This window comes from Camellia sinensis, chromosome 14 (genome assembly GCF_055761805.1).
Source record: "Camellia sinensis isolate YWXY chromosome 14, ASM5576180v1, whole genome shotgun sequence".
NCBI classification, from domain to species: domain Eukaryota; kingdom Viridiplantae; phylum Streptophyta; class Magnoliopsida; order Ericales; family Theaceae; genus Camellia; species Camellia sinensis.
The window spans coordinates 42,601,736-42,616,310 of record NC_138974.1 but is presented as its reverse complement, the minus strand read 5'-3'; the positions used below and the strand labels follow the sequence as shown (position 1 = coordinate 42,616,310).

Sequence of the window (14,575 nt, the reverse complement as noted above, 5' to 3'; positions counted from 1 at the left end):
CTACCTGACTAGATGAATAAAAAAATGAAAAAAAAAGGGTCTAGAAAAGACAAAAAAAATAAAAAGGCGAAAACAGTTAATTTTTTTTGACTTTTTAGATTAGTCTAGTATTTTTGACATTATTTTGAAAAAAAATCACTAAAAACCAAAGTTTAGAAAAAAAATGTGACTTGTTTAGATGTTCCCAAAACCACCCAAAATTTTCACCTTCCAAAGTGATCCCAATTACCTCTTCCCTTTATTTATTTAGTTTATTTTTTTAAGGAATAATTACCTCTTTCCCTTGTATGCCAACAAACAAGATACAAAAGTAAGAAGACAAAGCAGGAGACATTTATTTTTATTGCTTTTCCATCAAAAAAAAAAAATATGTGATCACAATATATGTGGGACAGCGGGGGAGAGAGAAAGGGGGCTCATTTGAGCACAAAGTAAATGAGCGTTAGAGACAAAGGATTTCTAAATAAAAGCCGGTCATCTAAAGTTTTCAACTGGGGCAGTCTCTTCAAGAGTGCTGGCGGCCTCAAAACACTCTGCTGCTTCCATTGCTGATGCAGGGCCCTCGTCTTTGTAAAGCAGGCCTAGGTTATACCAAGCAGAAGCATTCATTTTGTCGAGCCGTAATGCTTCTGTCAGAAAGCTTCTGACAACAGCCGGTGAATAGCCACCAAGTTGTCTGAGAACCACAGCCATTGAGACCAGACTTGGGACATGGGTGGGATCAACATCTAAAGCTTGCCTAAATGCTTTAAGAGCTTCTTTGTAGAGGCCCTTTGCTTGATGAAGCAAACCTGCAAAACTCCCAAAGTTTGAAATCACATTATTTCTGAGTTGGTTTTTCAACTACTAATCACAGTTCACTACCAGAATTTCCTGAAAACTGGAAATGGTATAAAGACATTTTATATGAGGTAAGAAGTATTTGAATGTACCAATGATGTGCCATCTAGAAGCAGAGTGATGACAGATTGCATCGGATTTGGAAAGACAAATCTCAGCGTCATGCCACTGTGACAAGCTTATGTAGACACCAGCCAGATCATGCCAAGTTTCCACTTCCAAAGTTCCATCACGGTTTCCATTTCCCTGTCAAAATTAATACAAGCAATGGTAAAATCCTCCCCAAAATATCAATCACATTGAATTGCCGAAACTAATGTTTAGGGCACAGATTTCTGAGTTAAAAATGCTAAAAAAATAATTAAATTCCATTCTTTAATATTCTGATTAATGTTTCTGATCAATTATGAGCAAAATAATTGTGCTGTTGACAGGAAAGCTAGTTATAATTGAGCAAATGAAAGGAAAAACTCCCAATGGACATACCTTCAAATGCTTCCTCCCAGATCCAAAGCTTTTATTCTGGATTTGAAGAACGGCAAGAAGCTGAATGTATGTTTCAATGGCATTCTTCAACTGGCCCTGAGCAATCTGGAGTTTAGCTTTGGTTCGCAACAATTCTCCCTGATCCCATTTCCCAGTTTGATCTAGAGCAGCGTTTATGATAGTTTCAGCATCCAAAAATCGTTTTTGTGCAGATAACACCCGAGCCAACAGTACCCACCATTTTAGATTAGACCCACCTTCCAATTTCAGCAAGTGCTTAGCATAATAAAGTGCAGCATCCAACTTCCTCAGCTCAGCATTTTCCAGGCTGAGATGGTAAATGATATTGGGGTCTCTCATTCTTGTCATTTTCCCAGCATTTTCCAGGGATTGAAGTGCCTCAGATTGTCTCTTGACCTTCTCAGCATCAGACAGAACAGATCTAGAATGGGCTGAGAGTGAGATTCCCAATAAACAATTGGCAACACCTACCATCTGATCACAACTGCCCTGCAAATTTTCAAGGGCTCTGCGGGCAAAACTTATCCCCTCTTCTGCATACTTGGGGTTTTCCCCACAAATCTTTGAAGCCATTAGTAAAGCCGGAATACGATTTGGATCCTCTCTACTATTCAGCAATTTTGTCAGCAAATTTAAAGCAGTCAAGTCCTCACCGGCTCCATAATAACAGAGAGCTAGCATGAGATAAGTTTCTTTTCGACCCATAATTCCAGGAAGCAATTCTTCTACTTGATTAGCTAATACCCTTAGTTCCCCTGAGATAGATAGAGCAAATGAAAGGTGATCTACAATTGATGGGTCCCAATCAATTCTCCTGAGAGAAACTTTTCTTAATAGAATCATGAGCAGAAGAATAGCCTCTTCTATATTGTTTCTGGGTACAAATGAACTGTCCATTTGGGAACGAAGGTTTGGGGGGCCTGCTTCACCTCCACTGTACAAAAGATAAATGGCAAACTCTTTTTGAATCTTTGCTGTAGTTTCCACTTCAAGGTTCCAATTATAAAGAAGGGCCCGCCGGTATGACAAGATTGCATCACGAGGAGAATCAGCCAGTTTCCATAGTTCAGGAAGGAACTCTACTGCCTTGTTCAGAGTCTCCTGCAATTTACAGTCAGTACCAGAGTTTTCAGGAAAGCCATCTGGCAATGAAGATTCAATAATGTCCAGAATAACTTTGCATGATTGAGCAGCTTCTGCAAAAATTATTAGAAACATACATTAGTCAAATAATTGCACTTTCATAACTGCTTATCGTTTGTAAATCCTTTTTCCTCCCCTTATCACCTATACACACGCGTTTGCATATGCCTGCATCACACACATTTACATGAAAACAATAGCTACGACAAAACCATCAGAAAATAACCGACAATCCATCAGTTTCATGCACAACTGTGTCAATCTAAAGTAAAAGCTTCAATAGGAAGAGGGGTATAATTTATTAGAAAAAAGTAAAATCTTCACTAGGAAGAGGTGAGCGGCTTGGAAATTTATAACCTATTGTAATTAATATAAAGTTTCCAGAGGGAGAAACAACTTTCTACTGTCTGAACATTGTTTTCAAACTAGTAAATGAGCATATAATTATTGCTAACCCTATATTAAACTGCCAGAAATAGTAAGCAATAACTAAATAACAGGTTAACTAACTGCCATGACAAGCCACCAACGTAAAGAAGGATAGTGTGCGGCTCTTATAAGTTGGGGGCAGAATAGAGTCAGTCTTGTATAACTGTTGACCTCACTCTAGTGTTTGGAAACATGACGTTCACCTGATTTATTCATGAGTAAAATAATGACAAAAAGAAAGGACACAGCGGATTATTATCAACCAACATTTGCTAAAGTTATGGAAATTTGCTTGCCTTCTTCAATTAACTTCCACAACGTACCATGACTTTTCAGAGTTAAGTGGCTGTTTTAGCCTAAGAGCCAAAAAGTTACTAAAAAAATCAAAAAGTCAATAACTTATACCAAAAAATCAAAGATTCCTTTTTCTCTCTACTTTTTGCACATCTTTTCGTAAAAAACCAAAAATTCATCCCAAACGTTACTAAAATAGCCTCATATTTTAGTCAAAAAGTCAAAAAGTTACTAAAATAGCCTGTTCCCAAACGAGGCCATAATATCTAAAAAAGAAGGTTACTCCAAAGGACACCTTCCAGGAAATGATATTTAAGTCTTTAACCGGGTGAAGGAATTCAAACCCGGAAAACAGCGATAGCATAATAAAGAGTAGAGGAGAAAGCAAGTAAAAAAAACACATGCAACCATAACATACTACAAAATATGACATCAAATCTATCCATTAGCATAAGAAATTACCTTTATACCTCCCAAGAGCTTGAAACGACTTTGCTTTGAGATAGACTGATTCCAGGAGTAAACTAACAGCATGTATAGACATAGCATCATTTTGGGAATCTCTCTTGTGATGCTTTCCTCTTCTAGCAAGGGCAAGTCTCATAGTTGGAGTCACTGCAGCAATATCTATACCTTCAAATACATGTAAAGCAGCTTCTATGTTTCCCTTTTGGTATTCGTATCTTCCTAACAATGCTCTTGCTTCCTGGAAAATCATGAATCCTTAAGTCCAAAAAAATGACAACAAACCCTTGTTTTATGGCTTTTAATTGAGAGGATTAACATTTTAAAAACATGAGTATCGGATTAGTGCAAAAACAAGAAGAAATGCATAACAATGCATAAAAGAGAGGTAAAGGTAACCCTGGCAAAGGTAGCCCAATACAATTGGCACCACCTTGTCTTACCCTATACTTGTGGCTTGTGGGTAGTTGTAGGTAAAGGTTAGGCATTTGATCGAGTTTTGAGCTTTATTGTATATCCTACTTTTTTTTTTTGGTTATAATACAGCGTGCTTACCAAAAAACAAGGTAACACCAATCAAGAATATAACATAGTCTGCTTTAAAAATTAAAGGAGATCAATGCTTGATAAAAGAAAAAGATTCAAAATTAGAATCTTAGAGAAACCAACCTCGTAATTCAAACAACCACCCTCCCGCAGAGAGGATTCAGCTTCTTTGATATTGTCAGTATCTAGCTTCTGTTCAATTTCATCAACACGAGACAAATACCCACTGATTGAATAATCTTTCTTTGCCAGGGATTCAGATGCCGGAGCCATTTCATCTACTCCTAATTGTTCTCCTGAGCAAAGGCACTTCATGATCTTCCCCAACCTCAGCCTTATTCTCTCGCACCTCCGCTCTTTGATCAAATTATTACTCCTCCTCATATTGTTTCACCTCACTCGTAATTCTTTAACCACCAAATGCACAACAACAACAACAATAACAAAATCAGAATCTTCATGATAAAAAATATGGCAAGCCCCACTAGTAAAGGAAAATCCTAGTTCAATATATTCCAACTTTGGCACATGAAGCTATAACACAAATTCTAACTTCCAACTAAACCAAACCAAACCAAACCAATCCAAACTCTCTAGCATCATGGTGAAGGCCCATATAACACAAAAAAAATTGGTAAAAGAAAAAACAAATGCATATTAAAAAACGAAACATAACTAGCACAAAAAGAGATTTTTTTTAAAGTCCAAAACACTGAATTAGGTAGTCAAACTTCCAAATTAAAGCTGGAAAATAGAAATTTCATTCAGTATTCACAAAACCCATTTCGAAATTAAATGTATCACCATATTTCATTCATCCCTGATGCTATATAACAATCATCACCCACACCAGCCAACACCCAAAACCACACTAGAAACATTCATACATGCCAATTGACAATTGCAAACCCTAGAAGCTAATAAACTCAAATCATTATTATTAATATTATTAAACGGAACAACAATAAGGTTTTACATACCTTTTACAGTTCCAACAAGGAAGAAAGCAGAGGTGAAGAACCCACAACACATCCACATCAGTACCCATCTCTTTTCTCAATCAAAGCTTCATTTTTTTCAAAAAAAAAAAGAAAAACTAAAAAAGAAAATACTTTGATCAATCGAGAATCCAAGAAAGAGTCAAGAACGTATCCTTTTCTTTCACTTTCTTTGCTTTTCTTTTCGAATGAATTTTTTTCCCTTCTCTTTTTCTTGTGAAAGATGCTCTGAATTTTATGGGTTTTGTGTGTCGATGGGGTGAAAAATGGAAACACAGATTGGAATCTGGAATTGCAATCGTCAGAGAGAAGCTTTGGAATTTTTACCAAAGAAAAATACGAGTGCTAGAATATGGTGGGAATTGTAAACAGGGAAAATTCTGTTTTTGGAATTTACAATTCCTCTGCGGAATTTATCTGGTGAGTCGGGATCACCTGCCTCACGGTGTGCTCCTCCAATTACGTGTATTCAATTTTATTTATTTATTCTTTTTATAAAAGTGATGATGTTTCGATCTATTTTGACAAATTAGTTAAAAGTCAATTTTTTAATTTTTTAATTTTTTAAAGTTATATCGGCTTTCTATTTTTTTTTGTATATTTTTTTTAAAAAAAATTAACTTTCAACTTACTTCTCAAAATAAGCCTCCGTTTGGAAAGTGGGTTGGCTTTTTGACTTTTTGACTTTTTTGGCTATTTTAGCCTGGGCTTAAAACTTGGTTTGGGAAACGTTTTTGGTTTTTTTGTTTTTTTGAGTTTTTTTGTGAGAGAAGAATGTAATGATTATATGTTGGATGTGATGTTTTGTTTGTTATGGCTAAAATAGCCTATTTTATTTTTTGTGCCTAATATAGCCAAAAAAGCCTGCAAACCCACTTGCCAAACACAGGAAATATTCTATTATTGAGCTTTGAGCAATAATTTGCAAAAAAGTAATAATATAAAAATAATTTATAGAATGGGATAAGACCTAAAGTATTTGTATTTGTCGTTCTGAATAAAATGTTCATATTTCTAGTATTTTGTTTTACATTTTGGTCTCATTTGAAAGTATTTAGGAGTCAATTTATTTAATTTATTTGATTAAATAAAATTGATTAATGGTATTTAGTTACAATTTTATATAATAGTTTACTTTTTGAGTAAAAAAATCTAAGCTATATTTTGTAGTTTTTTTTAATTTCTTTGAAACTCGTAAATAAATATTGTTTTTTGCACCTTAATCATAACACTAGAGAATATCTTAAATATTTGCATCATAAAAAAAAAAATTACGTGGAAATTATTAACTAAATATGATCAGTTTTTAATATATAGATTATAAAAAACTGCAAACATATTTTATAAAATTTTAAATTAAAAATTAACTTAAATAATTTCAGTGAGTGGATTTATGTCCACAGCATGTTCTAAAATCACCATATAACTCCCCATACGTTTCAATTCAATTTGAGCTGGCGTTGAAAATGGCCATTACTATATACACCTAACCAATATATATATATATATATAAATAAAAAATAAAAAACCTTCAAATAGAAGAAGAGTTGCTAATCTAAGAAACAAAAATACTTAGGTCTATCAATACAGAATATATAATTTGTTTTAAATCTTTCAAGCTTTACTTTTAGTTTGTATTCAATTTAGAGTAACCTTTCAAAAAATATTTACTTTATTATAATTATTTTTATTTTATTAAAATTATCATTAATTTCAGGAGTTCTTGAATGTTTTTATATAACTTTGCATGATCTTTGAACTCTTCAATCTAAAATTGGAATCAGAGATAAACAAATCCCTTACTCATATTACGAAAATAATAAATATCTATCGCATAAATAATACTGATTATGTGTGGAGATATATTTTCTTAGTACCAACACGTGGCATGGTGACGCCGACGTATCAGCCGAGGTGCCACGTGTCGTGGTAGTTATGCCGAGGTTATCTTGGCGAGGCCGAGGTTATCTCGGCGAGGCCGAGGTTATCTCCGAAGATATTGGAATCCGAGATAAGCGGATAAGGGACAAGAGTCCTAAAGTAAAGAGGAGACTTAGTCAAGATAAGGATAAAGCTCTTAAGGAGTTTATATTTATCTCTTGAAGAGTCCAAAGTCAGTATTGAATTGGAGTCCATAGAAGTGAGGCTTCTAGTGGAACTAGGATTAAGTAAATTATAAAAGAGAGGCACCCCGTGGGTCTAAGGTACGCAGTTTTATACTCAAGCTTGTGAGTTTAGCACTTGATTATCTTTGAGAGATATACTAACTTGATCGTCGGAGTGCCTCCGGGTGGAAGAGCCACCGCCGGAGCCTTTTTTTTCTGTTACAGGTTTGTTAAAGCCATCTATTCTGCCGGTGCTCTCCAGCTGATTACTAGGCGGGCAGTGTGGTCAGAAAATTACCTACACAATTTGGCGCCATCTGTGGAAACTTAGAAGAATAGATGGCCAACGACGGACAGAGGGAAAACATTGGGGGCGACACTCCTATTGGGAGTGGCAGACCAATTAATCTTGACGTTGAAGGAGACAACCACAACATAGAAACTCATGGCCAGGGCCACGGAGAGAAAGACGTCGGCCAAGAGAACGACGCTTCAAATAGGACAGACCAAAGCAAGTACTATAACGAAGATAACCTTCAGGTTTGGAGGGATAGGTGCCTACGAAGGGATGAGGAAGTAAAAGACTTGGCAAACAAGCTAGTAGACCTTTAGTCGGTCGTCAACTTCATGATGCAGAACAATGTTATGCAGCCACCATACCCGCTGCAAGATATGCCGATGCCAGCAATTAATACCCAGAAGGGAGGAAGGAAAGCAATCTCCGAAGCCCCTCAGCACACCAGGAGTGGAAGGCACTCTCACCGACCTTCTAGCGAAATCGAATGAGAGGAGCCAAGGCAAGAAGAGTCCTGAAGGACACATCACATGAAGGACCCAGGGCCCAAAAAACATCGGCATGTTCAAGGGCAAGCACTCTGCTTTGACACAACCCATGGAGAAAGATCGAAACGGGCCCACCACGAGGCCTAAAGTAGTGTGCCAAAAAGATTGAAGTCCAGGGACAGCCAGACTCCAGGTAGGAGTAAAGAAGACTTGAGGGATTACCTCAAAAGGAGGCAGCAGAATGTTGAAGCCGAAGTTACTTCCCCAGTTAAGCCGAGAACACCATTCTCGGTGGAACTGGACAAATTTGAAGCACCAAAGAGATTCAGTATGCTGAGGTTCTAAATTTATGATAGTAAGTCAGATCCCAACTTTCATGTCGGACTATACCTGAATTCAATGGCATTATATAGTGGGAACGAGCCGTTGCTCTGCAAAGTATTCCCCTCATCCTTCGGGGAGATCGCATCCGATTGGTTCCATAAACTACCGAAGGGAAGCGTGAAGAATTGGGAAGGCTTGGCCGAGATGTTTGTGGCCAGGTTTGTAACAAATAAACTACAACCTTTAAGGGTCGACGCACTGATGGCTTTAAAGATCGCCAAGGACGAAGGCCTTAGGGCCTATGCAAAAAGGTACTACGAGGTGTTCAATCGAATACCCGATTGCAACCAAGAGGTGGCGGTCGTGTCCTTCAAGAACGGCTTGAAAGACGACTGCCCACTACGGAAATCTTTGGCAAAAACATTGCCAAAAAGCATGGAAGAACTCATGGCGAGAATCAAGAAGTACGCCAGAGCCGAAGAGGATACGTCGGGAAACAAAGAGATAAAGTAGGAGAAGGGAAACGACTCGCCGAAGCGAGGCCGAGGTAACAACGGGCCGACCAAACAAGAAACTGAATTGAGAGGTAAACAGGCAGTGACAACGGTGTTCCGAATCCCAATCCATAAAGTCCTTGATCAAATACGAAACCAACCCTATTTCAGGGCACCAGCAAGAGCACCAGGGGAATTTATGGGAAGAAACGTTGGTAGGCGCTGTGCTTACCACAATGAAGAAGGACACCCAACTCAGGGTTGCAGAGCCTTAAAAGCACACTTAAAAGACCTGGTAAGACAAGGCCTTCTGAGGGACCTGGTTGATGAAGCCAGGACAAGGGAAGAACATGCAAGATTGCCTCAAGCACCAACAGCTCCACCACCTCCAGCACAGCAACCACAGGCAGGAGGACCACGGGTGGTTAATGTGATCCATTCAAGGGTCAACGAGAACGAAGTCAAAGGAGAGACCCAGAGGGTAAGGCATTTACAGCATGTCTACCAAGTTGGGGAAAAAAGACATCGGCCAGAAGAGTGCCAATGGCCGGTGATAGCCTTTACTGAAGCCGACCTGGAGTTGGTCCAACATCTGCATAATGATGCCTTTGTAGTATCCCTCCAGGTTGGGGAATGCCAAGTGAAACGCATCCTGATAGATCAAGGCAGCTCTTGTGACATCATGTATGTTAGATGTTACAAGGAGTTTGGCCTTCACCCAAACGACATGGAGCAATCGAATGGCCCGATGGTCGACTTCAACGGAACGCCGACGTGGCCACTTGGCGCAACAAGCTTGGAAGTTTAAGCCGGTACGAAGAAAATCAAGACGGAATTCATTGTGATTGATACACCCTCGCCGTACAATATCATCCTGGGAAGGCCATGGTTGCATGCAATGGGGGCAGTTCCCTCAACGTTGCATCAACTGCTACGGTTTCCAACAGAACAGGGGATTGAAGAAGTCAGAGGAGATCAACTGCAGGCAAAGAATTGCTCCATGGCAGCAATGAAATCCACCTGCAGCATACGAGAACCAGAGAAGGCAGAAATTCAAGATGAGGACGTAGAAGTCCTAGAAGACGTCGGCAAAGAACCAGCCGAGAAGAGCGAAGAGACGCTAAAGAAAATCCTCGTCCAGGATGGGGAAGAAGAACGGTTCTTTCTTCTCAGCTCAGGCCTAGCCGAAGAAGAGGAGAAAGAGTTAAAAACATTTCTAAGAACCAACATTGAGGTGTTCGCCTGGACACCCTACGAAATGCCTGGCATTGACCCCGAGGTCACTTGCCACAGACTGAATGTCGACAGGTCGGCAAAACCTGTAATTCAACGAGCTAGAAGATCGACGTTGATGCACGTGGAAGCAGTAGAAGAAGAGGTAGACAGACTTCTGGAGGCCAGGGCCATCCGAGAAGTTCACTACCCGACATGGCTGTCCAACACAGTAGTGGTGAAGAAGAAGAACGGCAAATGGAGGGTTTGTGTAGACTTTACCAGTCTCAACAAAGCCTGCCCAAAAGACAGCTTTCTTCCGCCTAAGATTGACCAGCTAGTAGATGCTACTTCAGGGCATGAAATGATGAGTTTTCTGGATGCATACAGGGGGTACCACCAGATTGCCATGTACCTTCCAGACGAAGAGAAGACCGCGTTCATCACCCCTAAAGGCCTGTACTGTTACAAGGTAATGCCTTTTGGGTTGAAAAACGCAGGAGCAACTTACCAAAGGTTAGTAACAAAGATGTTCAAGTACCTGATTGGCAAAACGGTAGAAGTCTACATCAATGACATGGTTGTGAAGACCAAGGAATCTAAGGGTCATCTTGCCGACCTAAAAGAGGTCTTTGATATACTCAAAGCATACCGGCTCCGACTCAACGCATCAAAGTGCGCGTTTGGAGTTGGATCAGGTAAGTTTTTAGGGTATCTGGTAACAAGAAAAGGCATTGAAGCCAGCCCAGACCAAATCAAAGCCATCCTAGAGCTGAAGAGCCCGACGTCGGCAAAACAAGTTCAGATGCTTACTGGAAGGGCCGCAGCCCTAAACAAATTTATCAGCAGAAGCTCAGATAAGTGCAGACCCTTCTTCAACTTGGTGAAAAAAGCCACAGACTTTCTGTGGACAGAAGAATGTGAAGCCGCTTTAACCGACCTGAAGAAGTACTTGACCACAACTTTGGTTCTTTCCAACCCAGAACCAGGGGAAGAACTATTTTTGTACTTGGCAGTTTCAGAACACGCAGTCAGTGCAGTACTAATCCGAGAAGAAAAAGGGGAGCAAAATATTGTTTATTATGTAAGTAAAACCTTGGCCGATGCAGAAACAAGGTATCTACCACTGGAGAAATTAATGCTAGCCTTAGTAATAGCTTCAAAGAAGTTGAACCATTACTTTCAGCCACACAAGATTGTGGTCCTAACAGAGCACTCACTGAATTCCTTGTTGCAACAAGGAGACTTAACAGGACGGATAGCAAGATGGGCAGTAGCCCTGGGTCAGTATGACTTGGAATTCAGGCCGAGAACAGCAATTAAAGGCCAAGTTTTGGCCGACTTCGTGGCAGAATTCACGCCCGAAACCATCGAACATCGGGCTCTATTGAGCCAGGATGAACATTGTCCCAGCAAGCAAGGAGAATCCCAACCTAGGGCAAAAGAACAAAGGGAGGAAAAACTCAGACCCTATAGCATCTACATCGGCGATTCATTCAGACTGTTCGTCGATAGAAGTTCGAACCGACAAGGAGCGGGGGTAGGAGTACTGCTGATATCTCCAAAACAGTCCATCCGTTTGGGGTTCAAGGCCTCAAACAATGAAGCGGAATACGAAGCATTAATTGCAGGGCTAAAACTGGCAGCAGCAGCAGAAGCAGATGAGGTAATAGTTTTTTGTGATTCACAACTTATTGTTAACCAGTCACCAGGAGAATTTGCAGCCAGGGACGAAAGGATGTCGGCATATGCAAAAGAGGTCATCAGATTGGCAGCCCTATTTCAGAACTGCCGACTACTCCAAGTTAGCCGAGATGACAACACCCACGCCGACGCGTTGGCTAACCTGGCAAGTTCAATACAGACTGGAAAAACAAGGACAATTATGATCGACTATATGTCGGGCCCGAGCATAGAACCACAGAGCACAGAACAGGAAGCAATGTGCGTGGACTTGGGACCAAGCTGGATGGATGTAATCGTTGCATTCCTAAAAGAGGGAAAACTGCCAGAAGACCATAAGGAAGCACATAAAATCAGATTGAAGTCGACCAGATTCAGTCTGACAACAGAGGGCCATCTTTACAGAAGGTCCTTCACTGGACCCCTTTTAAGGTGCATACACCCTTTGCAGGTTGAAGATTTTCTATACGAGATTCATGAAGGGATTTGTGGAAGCCACGCTGGGGCCAGATCATTAGCCCACAGGGCCATTACCCAGGGGTATTGGTGGCCCTACATGCAAAAGGATGCTGAAGCCTATGTAAAGAAGTGTGAACAATGCCAAAGGTTTGCACCTTTGATACATCAGCCAGCTGCTGACCTGAACCCAGTATCCAGCCATTGGCCGTTTGCCCAATGGGGCATGGATCTTGTTGGGCAACTTCCCCAGGCAACTGGGCAGAGAAAATACTTGCTGGTAGCAACAGATTACTTTACGAAGTGGATAGAGGCATAATCTCTTGCCAAAATTCGAGATATGGACGTCAAGAACTTTATATGGAGAAACATCATCACCAAATTTGGGATTCCCAGAGCAATAGTTGCCGACAACGGAACACAGTTTGACAGCAAACTCATCAAGAACTTTTGTGCGAAATTCAAGATCAAGAATTACTTTTCAACACCAAGTTTTCCCCAAAGCAATGGGCAAACAGAAGCATCCAACAAAGTAATTTTGGATGGAATAAAGAAGAGGCTGCAGGCAGCAAAAGGAAAGTGGGTAGACGAGTTGCCCAATGTACTTTGGGCATATCGGACTACGCCGAGAAGATCAACAGGGGAATCCCCCTTTGCCATGGTTTATGGCACAGAAGCAGTCATCCCATTGGAGATCGGCATCCTAGGGATCAGAACCCAGGGAGTAGAGAATAGCACCAATGACATACTCTTAGCCCGAGATCTGGATCTTTTGGAAGAACAAAGAGAGAAAGCTGCAATTCAGCTCGCAGTATACCAGCAACAGCTTTCTAGAGCTTACAACAAGAAGGTCAATCCAAGAGATTTTCAAGTCGGTGACCTAGTCTTGAGAAAAGTCGTCGGCAACAAGAAAGATCCCAGAGAGGGCAAGCTTGGCCCAAACTGGGAAGGACCCTACAGAATTACTTCAGTATTAGGCAATGGAGCTTATCGGCTTGAAGATAACGAGGGCAAAGCACTGCCAAGACCTTGGAACACTTGTAATTTGAAATTCTTCTATCATTAGATGTGCAGTATTTTTGGCCGATGTCATCAATAAAATCTTTTCCCTTTTCTTAAAACACATATATTTGATAAAGTTACATATTGGTGTTATTGGAGACATGAATAATGAGAACCCAAGTAGAACTCAGGTTTACATTGGGGGCAAAGAGAAGACAGAGACACTTAATTCACTTGTTGAAATTTGTAGCAATTTACAAGTTAGAGTTAAGCTGATTCCTTATCTTCACTTGTTGAAATTTGTAGCAATTTACAAGTTGAAGTTAAGCTGGTTCCTTATCTTCACTTGTTGAAATTTGTAGCAATTTACAAGTTGGAGATAAGCCGAGATTATTCCTTACCTTCACTTGTTGAAATTTGTAGCAATCTACAAGTTGAAGTTAAGCTGGTTCCTTATCTTCACTTGTTGAAATTTGTAGCAATTTACAAGTTGGAGATAAACCGAGATTATTCCTTACCTTCACTTGTTGAAATTTGTAGCAATTTACAAGTTGAAGTTAAGCTGGTTCCTTATCTTCACTTGTTGAAATTTGTAGCAATTTACAAGTTGGAGATAAGCCGAGATTATTCCTTACCTTCACTTGTTGAAATTTGTAGCAATTTACAAGTTGAAGTTAAGTTGGTTCCTTATCTTCACTTGTTGAAATTTGTAGCAATTTACAAGTTGGAGATAAGCCGAGATTATTCCTTACCTTCACTTGTTGAAATTTGTAGCAATTTACAAGTTGAAGTTAAGCTGGTTCCTTATCTTCACTCGTTGAAATTTGTAGCAATTTACAAGTTGAAGTTAAGCCGAGATTACTGTTTCTCTTCACTTGTTGAAATTTGTAGCAATTTACAAGTCGAAGTGAAGCCGAGGTTATTGTTTGCACACTTGTAGCAATCTACAGGTTGGTCTGAACCAAAGAAGATGCTTAACACTTGTTGAAATTTATAACAATTTACAAGATAATGTTAAGCCGACATGTGATCATATGTTGAAATTTGCAACGATTTACAGGTTGATTAAAAAGCTAAGTATATTGTTTAAATACTTGTTAAAATTTGTAGCAATTTACAAGTAGATCATTGCTTAAACACTTGTTATAACTTGAGAAAAGCTTACAGTATGTGATAACACTTGTTGAAATTTGCAAGTAGTTTAGACTAAGATCACTGTCTAAACACTTGATTGAAACATTGAGAAACATTCGCGAAGTTGACATTGAATAGTATATATTTTACACTTGTTGAA

The 14,575-nt window shown here is 39.6% G+C and overlaps 1 protein-coding gene across 2 annotated transcripts; it reads right to left on the bottom strand.

The window, feature by feature from the left end:
- Positions 1–311: 311 nt before the first annotated feature.
- On the bottom strand, positions 312–5,610 carry LOC114313097 (protein NPGR2). Of its 2 annotated transcripts, none has more exons than XM_028259440.2 (6): positions 5,205–5,610; positions 4,348–4,631; positions 3,676–3,919; positions 1,327–2,543; positions 933–1,086; positions 312–791 (listed from the first exon to the last, which is right to left on the bottom strand). In XM_028259440.2, the coding sequence occupies exons 2-6, from the start codon at positions 4,606–4,608 to the stop codon at positions 475–477; spliced, it is 2,193 nt and encodes a 730-aa protein (XP_028115241.2). In that variant the 5' UTR covers positions 4,609–4,631; positions 5,205–5,610; the 3' UTR covers positions 312–474. The 2 variants fall into 2 exon arrangements, with proteins under 2 accessions (XP_028115241.2, XP_028115245.2); XM_028259444.2 differs by lacking the exon at positions 5,205–5,610 and adding an exon at positions 5,029–5,166.
- Positions 5,611–14,575: the final 8,965 nt, after the last annotated feature.